Source organism: Oncorhynchus mykiss, chromosome 5 (assembly GCF_057628025.1).
Source record: "Oncorhynchus mykiss isolate SJ-2025 chromosome 5, ASM5762802v1, whole genome shotgun sequence".
Lineage (NCBI taxonomy): Eukaryota > Metazoa > Chordata > Actinopteri > Salmoniformes > Salmonidae > Oncorhynchus > Oncorhynchus mykiss.
In genome coordinates this window covers 148555-169169 of record NC_143026.1, presented here as the reverse complement: position 1 = coordinate 169169, position 20615 = coordinate 148555, and the positions used below count along the sequence as shown (strand labels likewise).

Here is a 20615-nt window from a genome sequence, read left to right as displayed (position 1 = left end):
ATGGGTTAATTCAGAGTTAGGATCCTGGAAGGGAATAACTCCTATTTACACATGATTGAAAACATCCAGGACCAAAAGACTGACGAACACAGAAGTAAATACATAGACAACGTGGAGCTAAAAAAGAAGGATCCGACAGAGTAAACTGCTAGGTTGCACTATGCTTTCCACATCTGTTGACAAGCGGACCTAGACATCATGACCATACCACTCGACATGGACACATGGCAACCAACCGAGGACCGGACCTGCATAATAAGGTACGCAACTCAAGGGTTTTGCCTGATCCTACGTCGAGTTGACAGACCTACCTAAACATTCTAAAACAATATACCTTACACTAACCTTAACCACTCTAAAAACCCTTACCTAACCCTAAACCTTAACCATTCTAAAAAACTATACCTTACCTAAACCTAAGCTTAACCAGTCTAAAAAAAATATACCTTACCCTAACCTTAACCATTCTAAAAACCATACCTTACCCTAACCTTAACCCTAACCTTAACCATTCTAAAAACCATACCTAACCCTACAGACAGACAGTCTTTAAACCCAACCAACGGGTTTATCTACAAGTGGGCAACCATGGGGCCTACTACTTTGGCCGGCCGCGCCCGGACCCCCCCGGCCCGCGCGTATATGATGTGGAGTGCACACCCCTCCCCCCCCCCCCCTTCGGCTTCCACGTGTCAGAGATGGAAGTGGATCAACCGACTCAAAACTAGAAACAGAAACTACCCCTAACCCTAACCCTAACCCGTACTATGAACATATTCACTGTCTAGGGAGGATATACCTCTGGAAACATTACGATCCTGGAAGGGAGTAAATTTGGCTTGTCACCAAACAAACTTTTACAGATGCACAATCGAGAGCATCCTGTCGGGCTGTTGCCTGGTACGGCAACTGCTCCGCCCACAACCTTAAGGCTCTCCAGAGGGTAGTGAGCTCTGCACAAAGCATCACCGAGGGCAAACTACCTGCCCTCCAGGACACCTACACCACCCGATGTCATAGGAAGTACCGGTACTTGTCCTCCTTTGTCATGCTGCTAAAAAACTCAAACTCACCACATCTTGGCAGTGGTTAGGAGTGTTCCCTGAACAGTCCATGATCTTCCTCTGGACATAGTCATGTAGTGAATGAAGTATTACATCAATGACTGCGTGCTAAGCCTGGCTACATGCTGTATTGCCATTAGCCATTACTGAGAACAGAAATGGGAATATTAATGACATTACTTCCTGTTTCAATGCCATGTCTGTGGTAATGAACTTGAATGGTGCATCCGTCTCCTGCTGGTCATTCTACATCCACTAACCGGAGAGTTGTCCCTATATTTAAAAACTTTCCCCTCTTTCAGAACCACCAGTGGTGTTTCATTGTCCATCTATGTGCCTCACACTAAGCTAACCCCTATAACAGGTTTATGACCACAACTTTTCATAATGCGGCCAGGAAACGGATCTACATGGCTGTGATGTTCAGCTACACGTGATGTCTGAGAAAATAAAACACCATGAGGTTTAACATCCTAGACTTTATTTCAGAGCAGAAGAGAAAATGCAACATTTACAGATGTTGAGATGTCCCATCAGCAGACGAGATCAATTCCTGAAAAAAAAAAAAATATGTAATTGAAAATACTATCATATTCATGGTGGGGGTGGGGAACAAAGCATGGCAATGCTGTGGCAGACCAAAACACTCTGGTTTTAAAGCTCTTAGCTAAACCCTAACCTATAAAAGACCTTTACACTAACTCTAAGGTACCTGGTCAGGATCATACAGATCGTTGTTGAAAGACACAGCGTAGACTGTCTGTTCATCCTTATTGGTCATCAGAGTCTCCTTGTCTGTGGACTGGCCCCGAGCTGCAGCTCTTGCTCTGCTAAACACAGAGTAGGGTATATATGTTTATGGTAGTATGATATACAGGTATATAATAGGGTATACAATGTAGGTATAGAGCAGCAGGGTAAACAGTAGTAGGGTAAATAGCCGTAAAGTATGTAGTAGTAGGGTTAGGAGCAGGGCATCATGAAGTTGGCCTGTGGGTAAGGTTTATGACCCCCCCAGAAATACCTTTCTCCCTTCCCTCTCTGACTCTACAGAGGGACTCTGATTAGTCTTTGTTAAACATGAAAGTCTGGGAACATCACACAAGGGGAGGGAAAGGAACCATATTTCTGTAATAGAACCAGTTGAAAATATGCATTGGTACTTAATGAATATTATGTCAGTTGGGTTGTCATCTGAGACATTATGACTGATGACAGGACGACACTATCTGGGAAAGTCTACACATTATAGTTATCAGATTCACGTGGAATTGTTGTGCAATTTAAATGCAATTTAAATGAAACTACTTGTGAAAAGAGTAAATGCAATTTTAGCTTCCTAATGAGAGTATTGGGTTTTCATAAGATTAGAGCTCTGCTCAATCAGTGGCACGCCCCTGTGAAGAGACATGGGTTATAAACTAATGAAACACACCCTTCTCCCCCGCCACTATATAAGCCCTTGATGAAAATGTAACCTGTTTCGGGTACATTAGGACGACGGTCCGATGTCAGGATTCAGATAATAACTACAGAACGAAGCCAACCTCAGCATGAGCGTTGGTTGTGAATGGTATGAACTTTGAACTCTTATTCACTACAGAAGTGATACCTCCTAGCCGTCGAGTTAGCACCAGCCGCTGTAAAACGTGGGCTAGGAGAGGACAGAGAGTATCCCGTCTACCACACAACGAGGACACTACAACATTTCCTGTTCACCACCAGAGACACTCTTCAAAGGACAAAGACCTGTTGGGCAACACGGCCTTCCATCTACCACCAACCTATTGAAGCGCAGCTCAGATTAAATATTTATTGCATTTTCCTTTTCCAATTTAGAATGCATAAGATTCTGTATTTACGATAGAGTAGCTGCCTACGGCCCGATAGACATAACTTCTCCTTTTGTTCTTCGGTCTTCCCACTATTTCACTCAAACCCAACCCCCTTTTCTTTGAGTAACCAGCTGTCATATCTGTTCCGTCCGCTAGGGACATTTTCCTTTATGACAATTTGTAATCAAGGTATGATTCATTCTGTGTGTATGTAATTCTGTGTGATTACATACAGAATTAGGTGATTAGGTATTTAGTAAATAAATAAACTCAATTTTGTATTGCTGATTCAACTTGTTAGCCAGGGTTCGTGAAGATAACCAAGAATTTACAACTTTCAGATGAGACTGAAATAAAGTGAAGATTAATATTGACTGCCATTGATGTAAAATATTACTAGGTCTTTAAGAGTTTATTCGGAAGATAACAGCTCTATAAATATTATTTTGTGGTTCCCAGACTTTCTAGTTAATTACATTCAAATGATTTCCTCAATCAGGTAATATTAATTACAGAGAAATGATTTTATAGAATAGCATGTTATATCACTTAATCCGGGATAGCCAAAGACATGAGTGGTAATACAATAGTAGAGGTCTTACAGTAGTAGGGTTTAGAGCAGTAGGGTATATAGTATACACTAGCAGGGTATAGAGGGATTACAGTAGTAGGGGTATACGGCAGTAGGGTATATAAGGAATACAGTAGGGTATATAGTATACAGCAGTAGGGTATACAGGTATATAGATCCAGTAATATGGTATATAGCAGTAGGGAATACAGCAGTAGGGAATACAGCAGTATGATATATAGTAGTTGGGTAAACAGTAGTTAGGTAAGGGATAGTCATTGGGTTAGGGACATCAGTAGGGTATACAGCAGTACGGTATAGAGTAGTAGGGTATATTGATACAGTACCAGTCAAAAGTTTGGGACATTACTGATTCTAGGTTTCTATATTTTCCTATTTTCTACCAAAAGTGTTCAATCAAAATATATTTTATATTTGAGATTCTTCAAAGTAGCCAGCCTTTGCCTTGACAGCTTTGCATACTCCTGGCATTCTCTCAACCAGCTTCATGAGGAAGTCACCTGGAATGCATTTCAATTAACAGGTGTTCCTTCTTAAAAATATAAGTGGAATTTCATCTTCTTGTGTTTGAACCAATCAATTGTGACAAGGTAGGAGCTCTCATGAGGACCGCCACAGGAGTGGAAGACCCAGAGTCACCTCTGCTGCAGAGGATAAGTGCATTAGAGTTACCAGCCTCGGAAATTGCAGCCCAAATAAATGCTGAACAGAGTTCAATAGCACCCCTTCACCATACCTCCATGCTTTACAGTGGGAAATACATATGCGGAGATCCGTTCACCCACACAGCGTTGGAACCAAAAATCTCAAATTTTGACTCCATACCAAAGGACAAATTCCCACCGGTCTAATATCCATTGCTCGTGTTTCTTATAAGCAAGTGTTTTATTGGCATATTTTAGTAGTGGTTTCTTTGCAGCAATTTGGCCATGAAGGCCTGATTCAGTCTCCTCTGAACAGTTGATGTTGAGATGTGTCTGTTACTTTAACTCTGAAGCATTTATTTGGGCTGCAATTTCTGAGGCTGGAAACCAATGCACTTATCCTCTGCAGCAGAGGTAACTCTGGGCCTTCCACTCCTGTGGTGGTCCTCATGAGAGCCAGTTTCATCATAGCACTTGGTTTTTGCAACTGCACTTGAAGAAACTTTCAAAGTTCGACAGTTTCCATATTGACTGACCTTGATGTCTTAAAGTAAATGGACTGATGATGTCACCGAAGGAGTGCTAAGGTTGAGGGTCTACAACAGAAGTTAAGGGTTATAGGAGGAAGGTATATAGTGGGGACAACTAAGCTTGGAATGTGTTGAGTGCAGGGAAGCGATTACATGTGGCAGGCATTGATAAGAGGTAGACGGGTGGAGATCTTAGAAACTAAGAATGCCACTGAGGGAGAGAGGGTAATGTATAACATTTACATTATGTCAGGATATGTTACTGTTAGACATCAGGGATCCTCTGAGAGAAGAGACAGTCTGGTATCAATAACCATGACAGCCTTCAGTTGGGGAGGAGTGAGCACTTTGGGGTAGAGTTCATGTCAGATGAAGTGAGGAAGAACAGATATCACTAAGGTTCTTCCTAGCAACAGGGATGCATTGGCTATTCGGTTGTGAAGGAGACTTAGCCTAGGAGAAAGGGTTATATCAGCGCATGTGTGAAATGTTTATTTGTCAGAATTACAGCAGTAACGACCATTTGGGAAGAATTAAACTTGGTTAAGCTTCTCTAGTGTCCGTGAGTTATTTACTCTGAGAAATACGACCCTAACAGAACCATTCTTGCCATAACAGACTTGGTATTTTACCAAATAGGGCTATCTTGATCACAGGAATAGTTGGGAACAGATTTCTTGAATTAGAATCACTTGGAGCTGATTTGTGTTTTTACAGTATAAAGAAATACAAAAAGCACATCTAATTATATATTATTTTTTCTAGAAGACTTGGGGGGCCAAATAAAACCACCCGCAGGCCAAATCTGGCCGTGGGTCGCCAGTTGGGGAACCCTGGTCTACAGGTTATATGAATGGTATGCAGTTGGCCTACAAGTTAAAGAGGTGGACTGTAGAAAACTTTAGGTTTGCTCATTCAAAGTCCTAGGTATGACAGAGGTAAACCAGAAGACTGCGAATACATTACTGACATTGGGGCCTTGAGAAAGACACTTCATACCACTAGTGTGTGTGTGTGTGTGTGTGTGTGTGTGTGTGTGTGTGTGTGTGTGTGTGTCTTTCTTAGGGGTTGGAAAATACTGAACACTGATTTTATTTGAGACTACCTCTTCCAGATGATGACAGCAGCGATGAGGACTCCACCAATGAGGCTGAGGATGCCTAAAGTGAGGGGGGCATTACTGACCCCTGGACCCTCACCCTCCTCACAGAACACACCATGGTATCCCAAAACACACTGGCAGGTGGTTTCTCCACCCCTTGCCACACATTTCCCATGTCCATTACACTGCTGGGCATCACATGACTCCAGCTTCTGCACCTCTACCCCCCCGGGGGTGGTCCTCCCAGACCAGTCCTGGCTAGGGGGGACGGTGTTCCCAGCATGCCCCGGGGAAGGTTTACTATGGCTGACATCTTGGGGCTTCACTCCAGACCAACCTGGAGGTTAGAGAAATCCTTGATTATAATAAGAGAACAGGGTGTTAGCGAACCAGTGTTACACTTACTGTTTTCACATTGGATTTACAGTAATTTCCTAATAGAAAATATTGGCAAATGATTATGCAACTCTAACAGGCCCATTTTTGCATGCATTTTCTAGCACGCTGGGAATGAATGGTAGTAGCGGTCTGCAGATGTCGGTGGGCGGCCATTTTAAAATCCATTGATAATACACACCATCAAAAATAAATATATTATTCCTGAATTTACCCAGGTCCTAAGGAACAATTAATCAAATATATTTTCAAAAGAAAGGAATAGCATATTGAGTTTAATTAGCCCTATTTTACAGGTCAATGCAGTCATGGCTGTGCATGTCACTGCAACAATGTCAATAGACCAACTGTAAACCAGCCTTGAGCCGTAGGCAGAACTTTACAGAAATAAGGTCTTAAGGTGGAAATAAAAGTTTTGGTTTTCATAACGGCAATACCATTCAGATAAAGACAAGGAAAAAAGTTGTCAGAAAAACATCTTTGTATGAAAGGGATGTCAGTAGGGCTAAATAATCACAACCTCAATTAAAATCTGTCTAAAAAGTACAGCAAACGTGCACTAATCAACCAGCAGTTTCATTCTATATACTAGGTTACCAGTGAACATTCCTACACTGGACATTTGCTACACTGTCACTGATAATAAAACACCTTCCCCCCCATGTCATTACCATTAAGATTTAAAGGGGGTTTCATAGCAATTTTCTATAAAAATCACCAGTTGATTTAAAAACTGTTTAACCCTTTATCATGGTTTGTCTTGACAGATTTGTCCAAAATCTTATGACTTACCTTTACTTTGTCTTTGCATTTATGGCAGTGTAAGTAGTCATATCATATAGTCAGGGTTGGTGAGTAATGGATTACAAAAAAACAGTAACTAAGCCATTACCATCCAAAATATTGTTATCAGATTAGATACTTTTGAAACACTGGAATTAGAATCTTTGACACTTGTTCCCAATGACATTCAAATCAGCATTGAAAAAGTCCCACCTGAGCGAGACGGACCACAAGTCAGAGACCACTATGATGACACACCAAATGTGTTTGATGGATCACGGGAAAAGTGCAGGAATAGGCTTTTGTTGGCTACAATCCAAGGTTGTTCTTCCAATGGTGCGACTGCTGTCGGCATCCAATGATTATCCAACTTGAATAAATGATTGGAAGTAAGGATAACAGCAGTGGTGTAGTCTATGGCAATACGGATTTCACATATTTTTGATAACTACACAGCGCATAGATGTGAATCATACTGTGGTTCTCTCATTTAGCTAATTGCGCCTTACGGCTCGAGGTTGTTGTGGATGGCTGTTCAAATTTTAAAAAGTGTATTTGTACCATTTAATGCTTGAATTCAAGAAGTTTAAGATGCCCATCAATCGTTGTTTTTGAAACCAGTGGCCAGCCACTCTTGCAACAGCTGCATAGTGCAGATCCCAGCCTATTATGGAATAAAAGTAGGGATTTTATTGCTCAACCTAATTCATGCTGATAAAATAAATAAATATAACATTTTATTTATTCTTTGTTTAACTAGGTAAGTCAGTTAAGAACAATTTCTTATTTACAATGACAGCCTAGGAACAGTGGGTTAACTGCGTTGTTCAAGAGCAGGAGGACATTTTTACCTAGTCAGTATGAGGAGTCGATCTAGCAACCTTTCAGTTACTGGTCCAATACTCTAACCACAAGGCTACCTGCCGCATAAGCCTAATGGACAAATGCTAAAACTCAGTTTTGATTGCACCTTTAAGTCTATCTGTAGTTGCCCCACACATCTCCAATTATTCTTGAACAATATAACTTATACATGCCTCATGAGCTTAGTTCAACTGTCACTATGAGAACACAAAAAATAAGCTTGTTTTTCTAATGTTTGTAAACATTCTTGTAAACACTGTTTAGCCTCATACCATGGTTAAAATTATTTTGATATCATGGATGGTCAGTCCTTGCATCCACACCTCTATTAATCGAATAGTCACCCACGATATGCAACTGTTCAGGGAAGTCAGGAACCAATAAACACAGCAAGCATAGGCTTGCTTTTTCAAACAGAAATTTGCATGGCACTAATGTCCATGGAGAACAAGAGCACCTCCTCCCTGCTGCCCACTGCACTGAGGCTATGCGACACGGTCACCACCGATAAATCCAAGATAATTGAATATTTCATTAAGATTTTTTTTTACGGCTGGCCATGCTTTCCTCCTGGCTACCCCAACCAACAGCTCCTCACCCCTAGCAGCAACTTACCCGAGCCTCTGCAGCTTCGCCGTCACCCAAATCCAGATCGCAGATGTTCTGAAATAGCTGCTAAACCAGGACCTGGACAAATCAGCTGGGCTAGAAAATCTGGACCCTCCCTTCCTAAAATTATCCACCGCCATTGTTGCAACCCCTATTACCAGTCTGTTCAACCTCTTGTTTCTTCCGAGATCACTAAAGATTGAAAAGCTGGTGCGGTCATCCACCTCTTCAAAGGGGGCGACACCCTAGACTCAAACTGTTAGACCTACATCCATCCTGCCCTGCCTTTCTAAAGTCTTCGAAAGCCAAGTTAACCTCTAATGACACCCCATCCCGTGAACAGGACCGTTGTCATCTGACACTAATTAGCATTCATGAAAATCACAAATGAAATGAGACACAGCGTAGCCTTTTGTTAATCACCCTGTAATCTCATATTTTCAAAATATGCTTTACAGCCAAAGCTAGACAAGCATTTGTGTAAGTTTATCGATAGCCTAGCATAGCATTTTGTCCAGCTAGCAGCAGGTAACTTGGTCACAGAAATCAGAAAAGCAATCAAATTAAATCGTTTACCTTCGGATGTTTTCACTCACGAGACTCCCAGTTAGATAGCAAATGTTCCTTTTTTCCAAAAAGATAATTTTTGTAGGCGAAAAAGCTCAGTTTGTTCTTCACGTTCGGCTGAGAAATCGCCCGGAAATTGCAGTCACAAAAACAGCAAAAAATATTCCAAATTAGCTCCATAATATCGACAGAAACATGGCAAACGTTGTTTATAATCAATCCTCAAGGTGTTTTTCAAATATCTATTCGATAATATATCCATCGGGACAATTAGTTTTTCAGTAGGACCGATTGGAGTAATGGCTACCTCTGTATTTTACGCGAGAATCTCTCTGGGAGCACCAGGCGACCACTTGCGCAATGTAGCCGCCTACGGGTATTCTTCAACATAAATGCGTAAAACAACGTCACAATGCTGTAGACACCTTTGGGAATACGGAGAAAGAGTAATCTGGTTGATAGCCCATTCACTGCTCAATAGAGACGCAGTGCTTTCAAAACACGAGGCACTTCCGGATTGGATTTTTCTCAGGCTTTCGCCTGCAACATCAGTTCTGTTATACTCAGACTATTTCTCAGGACCAGATGCTGAAATATGCATATAATTGACAGATTAGGATAGAAAACACTAACGTTTCCAAAACTGTAAAAATGTAGTCTGAGTTAAACAGAACTGATATTGCAGGCTAAAACCTGAGAAAATCCAATCAGGAAGTGCCCCTGTTTTTGAAACCTCTGTTCTTATACATCCCTATTGCCCATTTAAAGGGATATCAACCAGATTCCTTTTTCTATGGATTCCCTAAGGTGTCAGCCTTTAGACAGTTTCAAGCTTTTATTTTGAAGAATGAGCGTGAACGAACACACGGGGGCTCTCAGAGTGAGTTGCATCCTAATCTGGCCGTGCTGCTGCTCCAGTTTCAACTGTTCTGCCTTATTATTATTGGACCATGCTGGTCATTTATGAACATTTGATCATCTTGGCCATGTTCTGTTATAATCTCCACCCGGCACAGCCAGAAGAGGACTGGCCACCCCACATAGCCTGGTTCCTCTCTAGGTTTCTTCCTAGGTTTTGGCCTTTCTAGGGAGTTTTTCCTAGCCACCGCGCTTCTACACCTGCATTGCTTGCTGTTTGGGGTTTTAGGCTGGGTTTCGGTACAGCACTTTGAGATATCAGCTGATGTACGAAGGGCTATATAAATAAATTTGATTTGTGCGCAAAAGAGAAAGGCGGCCATTGTTACTCCCGGTCCTAGTGAAAAGCCAACTGTCCCGATTTATATATTATCGAATAGATTTGAAAAACACCCTGAGGATTGATTATAAAAAACGTTTGACATGTTTGTGGACATTATGGATATAATTTGGAATTTTTGTCTACGTTGTCGTGACCGTTCTTTCCGGTGGATTCCTGGGCATAGCGCACCAAACTAACGGAAGTATTTGGATATAAAAATATCTTTATGGAACAAAATAAACATTTGTCTAACTGGTAGTCCCGTGAGTGAAAACATCCGAAGATCAATGGTAAACGATTAATTTGATTGCTTTTCTGATTTTCGTGACCAAGTTACCTGATGCTAAGTGTACTTATTTTTTGTTGAGCGATCGATAAACTTACAAACGCATGTATTGCTTTCGCTGTAAAGCATAATTTCAAAATCTGAAACGACAAGTGGATTAACAAAAGGCTAAGCTGTGTTTTGCAGTATTGCAAAAGGACACAATGTCTACTGGGCATAATTGAGTAGGATAGAGTATTGTGCAATGCTCTTACTATTCTGGATATAATGACAACAAATGACAGCCTAGTTGGCTTCTTCTCAACATGTTCTGGAAATGAAATGACATACCAGTGTTGTGTTAGAGACAACCTAAAGAGAGCAATTGAAAACAATCACCGGAGTGAGTCAGAGTCAAGACCGGGAGGGGGACAAGGGGTCCAAACCAAGTCAAGAACAATGCAATTTCAATTCAAGATGGTTGTAATTTTGTCAAAATCACCACCAGAGTTCAAAAGGTCATATCAGAACATATGGTTTTAGTCATTCAGAATGGTGAGAACGCATGCTGAGGGTAAACAGAGCCACTACAAATTAAATACTAACCCAAACAGTGGGGGGTGGGAAAATATATATTTTTCATTTATGTTCTGATTTAATCTCTTCAGTTTTTGTTGCAAATGAAAGGGTTAACAAGAAAAATATCCAAATCAGAATCTCTTTGCTGGTCTCTGGGGAGGAAAATCTAGATCGCCATTGGCCAGGTCATCAGAAGCTTGATAAAGGCAGTTCAACTGTATTAGGGCAAAATTTGGGTGTGAAAGTGAAATCAACCAATCACATTGACTTATTAAATGGGTGGCCTTTTTGAAGGCCAACAGGTCACTGTGCAACAGCAAATAATAGTTTTTCCACGGTCTAGCTAGCCATCTGTTGTAGGCTAAATTGCAGCGGCTGCAACAGGTGTTATCAAAGAGGATGTTGTTGCTAATTTGGTAGCGTCTTGTTTTTCAAAAATAACTTCTGGTGAGTTGACCTGTTTTTTACTTGTAGTTTGACATCTTTGAAAATAACTTGTTTGTGAACATTGTTAAATTTAAAGTGGAAATGACAGCATTTTTGGCAACATGAAATCTTATTTATTAACACCCCCAGGAAGAATTATACTTTAAAACATTTTCTGACAAGTGATCTAATAAAAAGTTTGAGAATTACGTATAAATTCTAAAGCAATATAGTGGGAAAGTAGCCGTGCATTTGATCAATTAATACACTAGAGTAAATCAAAAGGAATTTTAATCTGTCTTGTCCTGCGCCGGAGTCTATACAGACCGGTGTGCTATAGCCAAACATTTTATTTGTCACGCGCCAAATACAACAGGTCAAGTGCTTACTTATAAGCCCTTAACACTTGTTTTTCTTAACTTCTTGTTGGTTAAGTAAAAACTTCAACAAATAATAACAATAGCGAGGCTATACACAAGGGGTACAGAGTCAATGTGGAGGCTATATGCAGGGGGTACAGAGTCAATATACAGGAGGTGCAGAGTCAATATACAGGGGGTACAGAGTCAATGTGGAGGCTATATACAGGGGCTACCGGTACAGAATAAATGTGGAGGCTATATACAGGGGCTACCGGTACAGAATAAATGTGGAGGCTATATACAGGGGCTACCGGTACAGAATAAATGTGGAGGCTATATACAGGGTCTACTGGTACAGAGGGCACCGGTTAGTCGAGGTAATATGTACATGTAGGTAGAGTTAGTGACTATGCATAGATAATAAACAGAGTAGCAGCAGCGTAAAAGAGGGGTCTGGGTAGCCCTTTGATTTGCTGTTCAGGAGTCTTTCGGCTTGGAGGTAGAGAAGTGAAGCCTTTTGGATCTAGACTTGGTGCTCTGGTACCGCTTGCCGTGTGGTAGCAGAGAGAACAGTTTGACTAGGGTGGCTGGAGTCTGACAATTTGTAGGGCCTTCCTGACACCGCCTGGTATAGAGGTCCTGGATGGCAGGAAGCTTGGCCCCAGTGATGTACTGGGCCGTATGCACTACCCTCTGTACTGCCTTGCGGTCGGAGGCCAAGCAGTTGCAATGCCAAGCAGTGATGCCATCAGTCAGGATGCGCTCGATGGTGCAGCTGTAGAACCTTTTGAGGATCTGCCAATTGGTCAGTTCATGCTTGGAGTACACGTCCTGGTAAACCATCCGGCCCTGCAGCCTTGTGAATTCTGACCTGTTTAAAGGTCTTACATCGGCAAAGAAGAGCGTGTTGGTAGTTCTCCTGCTCCCTTATAATTCTCAGTGATTTCATTTTGATCTGTTTGGTTCCCGCCGCTTCAATTGAATGGCGTTGCGCTACTCTGTTACAGTAAAACCACGTGGTTAGTTTGAGGATGACAATGTTGGCTTCAACTTGGCTTGCATACACATCCTTCCATTCAAAAAATAAACCTGGCCTCCCGAATGGCTGTGGTTTAAGGCACTACATCCCAGAGCTAGCTGTGCCACTAGAGATCCTTGTGGGATTTTCCTGTCTCATTGCGCTCTAGTGCCAGGAGCAATGCACACTGACCTGGCGCAATGCACACTGACCTGGCGCAATGCACACTGACACGGTCACCAGATGTACGGTGTTTCCTCTGACACATTGTTGCTGCTGGCTTTTGGGTTAAGCAAGTGTTGTTTCAAGAAGCAGTGCGGCTTGGCTGGGTTGTGTCGGAGAACGCATGGCGCTCGAGTTCGTACGGGAGTTGCAGCGATGAGACAAGACTAACTATCAATAAGTTAAACAAAGTTAGCTAGTTTTAGGTCACTGTAATAAAAACTGATGGTGAGATTCATGGTTTATTATGTGTGCCTGTGTTGGCCACATGGGCTACAGAAACATCAATGTCCACGTTATTCTCACATTTTAGAATGCAATAATTAGAAAATCAAGGTAAAAAAAACACATTATTCTTAGTGGTAATAGCCTACTTTTTCATACACTGTGGGTGGATGTTTTTTTTATATTAGGATATGTACAACTACTGTACATAAATACTATTTTATAACATTGAGATCCTTGAACTGCAATTGAGTGCCTGAAAGTCCTTGAATTTGACATGCCAATGTCTGTATGAAGTTCAGATATGGGATAATTTGCATAAATGTCACTTTTATTCCTCCAAGTACACATGTGGAACTGCATACATCTATATTTTTGTTACGTCACATTAGACCCATTTACTTCAGAAAGTTCACACCCCTTGACATTTTCCAGCTTGTTCTGTTTTCAGCCTGAATAAAAGTATTCAACCCATTTGTTATGGGCAAGGCTAAATAAGTTAATGAGTAAAAAAAATCCTAAACAATTCACATAACTTGCATTGATTCACTGTGTGCAGTAAATGTATTCAGAATAAAACACATTTAATGGTGCTAAGCACAGGTAAAATCTTAGAGGAAAACCTGGTTGTCTGTTTTCCACCAAACAGAGATGAATTCAGCATTAGTAGGACAATAACCTAAAACACAACACGAGTTGCTTACCAAGAAAGAGTTAGTTTTGACTTCACTCTACTTGAAAAGCTATGACAATACCTGAAAAATAGTTGTGTCTGGCAATGACTAAAAACCAATTTTACAGAGCTTGAAGAAATGTGAAAATAAAATATGCAAATATTATACAATCCAATGCTCTTTGAGACTTAGCCAGAAAGACTGTTTTAATCACTGCCAAAGGTGCATCTACAAAGTTGACTCAGGGGTGTAAATAGTTATGCAAATGAAATCTGTATTTCATTTCCAATTAAATTTGCAAACATTTCTAATAACATGTTTTCACTTTATTATTATGGGGTATTGTGAAAGACGTGAGAAAAGACATTTATTCAATTTTGAATTCAGGCTGTAACAAAATGTGGAATAAGTCAAGGGGTATGAATACTTTCTGAAGGCACTGAACATGCAGAAAAAAAAGCTTCAAATTGATGTTGAAAGTAAGAAAAAGTGTTGTATTGTGCATGTAATTACAAAGCAGCAAACCAGAGCTGTAATTCTAACCAAACAAGTTGTCATGTAGTGGTGTAGTGTCTCATTCCTGCTGATACTGAACACAACGGAGCTCACACACGATATGGGTGATTAATAGAACAGCTCCATTGTTATGAAGGCATAATGAGATCTTCAATACATTGTTACTATTGTTGGTTAGCTATCTATAATTTTTTCTCTCCATATTAGCATAGATCGGACATCAGTGAAAACAGAAAATAAGATGCAATGAGCAGCTTCTTGTCATTGTTACTAGCTATCTGAACCCATAACCCACACCTTTCGGCCACATCGATTCGAGCATCATTTTTGTGAAGTTGTCAGCCAACCTGTACAGTCTATTTCTACGTGAGTCAGGGGGTATAATCTGTTCACTTTATTTCTATGGGTGAGTCAGGGGTATAGTCTATTCACTCATTCTTTATGCGAGGCAGGGCAGACGGGGTTGGGGTTACTCACATTTGATCTCGTCTGAATGGTCGAGGCAGTCGGTTTGGTGGTTACAGAACTTTGTGAGGGGGAGGCACCTGCTGCCGTCGCTACAGGCCCTGCTGCCCTCTGGACACTGGAGGGAGGGAAAGGGGCTACACGTGTTGGTGTCGACAGGTTGGTAACCACGTCCACATCGGCAGCTACGCCCCCCTGGGTAGGCCAGGCACAGCTGACTGCAGCCTCCGTTTCGCTCTGAGCAGCTGTTAGTTCCTGGGACAGAGAGGACAGTGTAGAGTTGGTTAGACCATTGGCAGAGCTAGATGTGACACTACTTACCTCCGAAAACACTACACGCAGAGGAAGTGCGCTTGTTCAGTGTCTCTGCACAGTGACACCGTTATACCGTCTCCCTAACTGCACAGTGACACCGTTACACCGTCTCCTAACTGCACAGTGACACCATTATACCGCCGCCTAACTGCACAGTGACACCATTATACCGCCGCCTAACTGCACAGTGACACCGTTATACCGTCACCGTACTGCAGAGTGACAGCATTATACCGCTACCTAACTGCACAGTGACACCGTTATACCGTCACCGTACTGCAGAGTGACAGCATTATAACGTCACCTAACAGTGAACACATTCACTGGGCCGTGGTGGACACTCACCTTTCTGACTGGTTTTGCTGTAAACCCTCAGTGCCACCACATTGGTATTGACCTCAAACAGCTGCTTGGGCTGAAATCCATCACTGAACCAGATTCTAGTCACATCTACAACAGAGAGGCAGAGCCAGAAGGTGTTATTAGAAATCAGGCATTCCCCAGTGTAGCTGTCCTTTACTTGTTTCAATCTTTACTAATGACATGCAGCCAGTGTACCATGTATGCAGTTCGCTTCAGTCACCGCTGTTCCATAAGGTGAATTATCTGTTATTTTTATCTGATTCTACTGCTTGCATCAGTTACCTGATGTGGAATAGAGTTCCATGTAGTGCTGTATGCCTCCCGTAGTCTGTTCTGGACTTGGAGATTGTGAAGAGACCACTTGTGGCATGTCTTGTGAGGAATGCATGGGTGTTTGAGCTGTGTGCCAGTAGTTCAAACAGACAGCTCGGTGCATTCAGTATGTCAATACCGCTCACAGAAACAATTAGTGATGAAGTCAATCTCTCCTCCGAGCCAGGTTAGATTTACATGCAGATTATTAATGTTAGCTCTGTGTACATCCAAGGGCCAGCCATACTGTTCTGAGCCAAATGTAATTTTCTTACGGCCCCATTTGTGGGACCTGACCACATGACTGAACAGTAGTCCAGGTGTGACAAAACACGGGCCTGTAGGACCTGCCTTGTTGACAGTGCTGTTAAGGCAGCAGAGCAACACTTTATTATGGGCAGATTTATTTACACAAAGCCAGTGGCATGTCGTTAGTATAGATTGAAAAAGTAAGCTGCCTAGACAGCTGCCCTGGGGAATTCTTGATTCTACCTGTATTATCTTGGAGGCTTCCATTAAAGAACACCCTCTGTTCTGTTAGAAAGGTAACTCTTTATTCACAATATAGCAGGGCATAACAGTGACAAGAAAATGTAAACTCTTGAAATACCTGGATTTCTGCATAAATTGGTCATAAAATTTGATCTGAACTTCATCTAGGTCAACACAATATGCTACACACACACACACACACACACACACACACACACACACACACACACACACACACATACATACATATATATATATATAAAAGTTTGTTTTTATTGAACAATGAAAACATTCACATTGCAGCGTGGAAAAAGAATGTGACCCCTTGGATATAATAACTGGTTGACCCTCCTTTGGCAGCAATAACCTCAAATTTTCTGCTGTTGCAGATCAGACCTGCACAATGGTCAGGAGGTATTTTGGACCATTCCTCTTTACAAAACTGTTTCAGTTCAGCAATATTCTTGGGATGTCTGGAGTGAACTGCTCTAATGAGGTCATGCCACAGCATCTCAATCAGGTTGAGGTCAGGACTGACTGGGCCTGATTTACTAATGTGTTTTGGTTTGTTGTCCTGTTGCATCACCCAACTTGTTATGCTTCAATTGGCGGACAGATCGCCTTAAATTCTCCTGCAAAAAGTCTTGATAAACTTGGAAATTAATTTTTCCATCGATGATAGCAAGTTGCCCAGGCTCTGAGGCAGCTAAGCAGCCCCAAATCATGATGTTCCCTCCACCAAACTTTACAGTTGGGATCAGGTTGATGTTGGTGTGCTGTGCCTTTTTTTGCCACACTGTGTGTTCCTTCCATACAACTCAAATTCAGTTTAATGTGTCCACAGAATATTTTTTCAGTAGCGCTGTGGAACATCCAGGTGCACTTTTTCAAACTTATTTTTTTGGGACAGCAGTTGCTTCTTCTGTGGTGTCCTCCCATGAACATCTTGTTTAGTTTTTTTTACATATCGTAGTCTCGTCAGAGATGTTAACATGTTCCAGAGATTTCTGTAAGTCTTCAGCTGACACTAGGATTCTTCTTAACCTCATTGAGCATTCTGTGCTGTGCTCTTGCAATCATCCTTGTAGGACGGCCACTGCTACGGAGAGTAGCAACAGTGTTAAACTTTCTCCATTTATAGACAATTTGTCTTACCGTGGACTGATGAACGTCAAGCCTTTTAGATGTACTTTTGTAACCCTTTCCAGCTTTATGCAAGTCTACAATTTGTAATCTTAGATCTTGAGATGTATTTTGTTCGAGGCATGGTTCACATCAGGTAATGCCTCCTGTGAATAGCAAATTCAAATTTTGCGACCGTTTTTTTATTGGGCAAGGCAGCTCTAACCAACATCTCCAATATTGTCTCATTGATATGACTCCAGGTTAGCTGACATACTTTTTCCGACCTACACTGAATGTTTAAATGACGTATTCCAATAGACAAGAAAAATACAATCATTTGTGTTAGTTTAACCTGTTGAATCTATTGGGGCGCTATTTCATTATTGGATAAAAAAATGTGCCTGTTTTAAGCGTAATATTTTGTCACGAAAAGATGCTCGACTATGCATAAAAAAAGAAAGAAAACAGTCTAACGTTTCCAAAACTGCAAAGATATTATCTGTGAGTGCCACAGAACTCATGCTACAGGCGAAACCAAGATGAAACTTCAAACAGGAAATGAGCAGAATTTCTGAAGCTCTGTTTTCCAATGTCTCCTTATATGGCTGTGACTGCAGCAGGAACGAGCCTGCGCTTTGTCGTTTCTTCAAGATGTCTGCACCATTGTGACGTATTTGTAGGCATATCATTGGAAGATTGGCCATAAGAGACTACATTTTCCAGGGGTCGGCCCGGTGTCCTTTGTTTAAATCTAACAGTCTCTTCATTGAAAACATCTGAAGTTCTTCAAAGGTAAATTATTTTATTTGAATGTTTTTCTGGTTTTTGTGAAAATGTTGCCTGCTAAATGCTAACGCTAAATGCTACGCTAGCTAGCTACTGTTACAAATTATTGTTTTCCTATGGTTGAGAAGCATATTTTGAAAATCTGAGATGACAGTGTTAACAAAAGGCTAAGCTTGAGAGCTAGCATATTTATTTCATTTCATTTGCGATTTTCATGAATAGTTAACGTTGCGTTATGCTAATGAGCTTGCAGGGATAAATACACTCCTGGATACAGGTTTTTTTGGTAGCCAAACGTGACAAGCGATTTCTAATACACAAAGAATCTTTTTGGAAAAACTGAACATTTGCCATCTAACTGAGAGTGTCCTCATTGAAAACATCTGAAGTTCTTCAAAGGTAAATTATTTTATTTGAAGGCTTTTCTTGTTTTTGTGAAAATGTTGCATGCTGAATGCTACGCTAAATGCTACGCTAAATGCTACGCTAAATGCTACGCTAAATGCTACGCTAAATGCTACGCTAAATGCTACGCTAAATGCTACGCTAGGTATCAATACTCTTACACAAATGCTTGTTTTGCTATTGTTGAAAAGCATATTTTGAAAATCTGAGATGAGTGTTGTTAACAAAAGGCTAAGCTTGAGAGCTAGCATATTTATTTCATTTGCGATTTTCATGAATAGTTAACGTTGCGTTATGGTAATGAGCTTAGGTCTATAAATAGGATCTCGGATCTGCTCGCCGCAACTGGTTTTAAGCACACTATATTTGTCTATTGTTGTGATTTAGATGAATATCAGGTCAATTTATGCAGAAATCTTGGGAATTTCACAGGCTTCACACTATTCCTTGTCACTCTACATTTTTCCAGCAACAGACCGATCGATCATGTCAAAAGCCGCACTTAAGTCTAACAAAACAGCCCCCCCAATCTTTTAATCAATTTCTATCAGTCAATCAGTAATTTGTGTAAGTGCTGTGCTTGTTGAACATCCTTCCCTATAAGCATGCTGAAAGTCTTGTCAATTTGTTTACTGGTCAAACATTATTTCCCAAAGTTTACTAAGGGTTGGGTAGAGGCTGATTTGGGCCAGTAAAAGGGGCTTTTACTACTCTTAGGTAGCGGAATGACTTTAGCTTCCCTCCGGGCACACTCTCGTAGGCTTAAATTGAAGATATGGCAAATATGAGTGGCAATATAGTCTGCCATTATCCTCAGTTATTTTCCATCCAAGTTGTCAGACCCAGGTGGCTTGTCATTGTTGATAGACATTTTTCACCTCTTCCAAACTCACTTTACGGAATTCCAAATGAAGGGTGGGGCTGTGTCTTTCAGCGGTTTGGGCTAGGGGTGGGGCTGTACTGTTCAGGGGTTAAGAGGGTGAGGTGTGAGAGGCTGTACTGTTGTCAAGGTTATCGTTAGGGGTGTTGGATTGTACCATTGCCAAGGTTAGAATTAGTGGTGCCGGGGAGGTTACGCACAGTTCAGACGCCACACTTATGGCGAGTCGTATTGAATCGAAATTAAGAGCGACCTGGCAAGTTTAAGCACTTTGCTTGATGTACCGATTGGATTCATACAACCGCTCAGACTTCCTCGTTGGTTTTGGGTGGAATTCAAGCATAACAGCGATCTTTCCTACATCTGCGAATATGAGACCATGATTGCGCTTCCGTTGTGGTTGGTAGAGAAGCAACCTTTATTTGCATCAATTAACATGTATTAATATAAATTACCATTCCTCCCGACAGTGGAAAAAGTGCTCTGGCACACTGCATGAGTGCTTCATCAGCACCGCATTGACAGAGCGGCAAAGGCTATCCAACCAGACGCAACTAATGGTTTCAGACACTCTATCCCCCTCTTCCAAAGAATAAGTGAGGTATTTTTTTTACGGTGCGGCGATAGAGCTGTGTTTGATCTAGGGTTTATGGGTGTGGATTAGTGAGGTGTAGAGCTGTATACGGTGTGGATTAGTGAGTTGTAGAACTATGTTTGATCAAGGGTTCAGGGGTGTGAGGTGTACCATACCTTTATCCAGGCTGCTCCACAGGAGGACGTTCTCAGCCAGTGTGAAGGACATGAGGCCGGGATCTGCTTTAAACTGTTTATATCCAGAACCATCCAGAAGAATGGAGTCGATTACTCCAGCACCTGCAACAAGGGACATGTTTTCACTGAGGACAGCAGGCCTGGGTAAATCAATTCATCCCAATGAGGTATTCCACATTGCTTGTAAA

At 41.4% G+C, this 20615-nt stretch overlaps 1 protein-coding gene and 1 long non-coding RNA gene across 2 annotated transcripts in view; one reads left to right on the top strand and one right to left on the bottom strand.

The window, feature by feature from the left end:
* Nucleotides 1-1528: 1528 nt before the first annotated feature.
* LOC110523072 (uncharacterized) overlaps nt 1529-20615 on the bottom strand; it is a 127876-nt gene continuing 108789 nt past the window's right edge. The window contains exons 44-49 of the mRNA XM_036976594.2: nt 20407-20529; nt 15639-15743; nt 14991-15233; nt 5771-6104; nt 1777-1894; nt 1529-1617 (exon numbers count right to left, since the gene is read on the bottom strand). Of these exons, the coding sequence (XP_036832489.2) occupies nt 1576-1617; nt 1777-1894; nt 5771-6104; nt 14991-15233; nt 15639-15743; nt 20407-20529 (965 nt within the window). The 3' untranslated portion in view covers nt 1529-1575. The remainder of the gene's footprint in view (nt 1618-1776; nt 1895-5770; nt 6105-14990; nt 15234-15638; nt 15744-20406; nt 20530-20615) is intronic.
* The window catches only part of LOC149983147 (uncharacterized), a 33928-nt gene continuing 31624 nt past the window's right edge, over nt 18312-20615 (top strand). The window contains exon 1 of the long non-coding RNA XR_016496421.1: nt 18312-18377. This is a non-coding gene — a long non-coding RNA (uncharacterized LOC149983147). The remainder of the gene's footprint in view (nt 18378-20615) is intronic.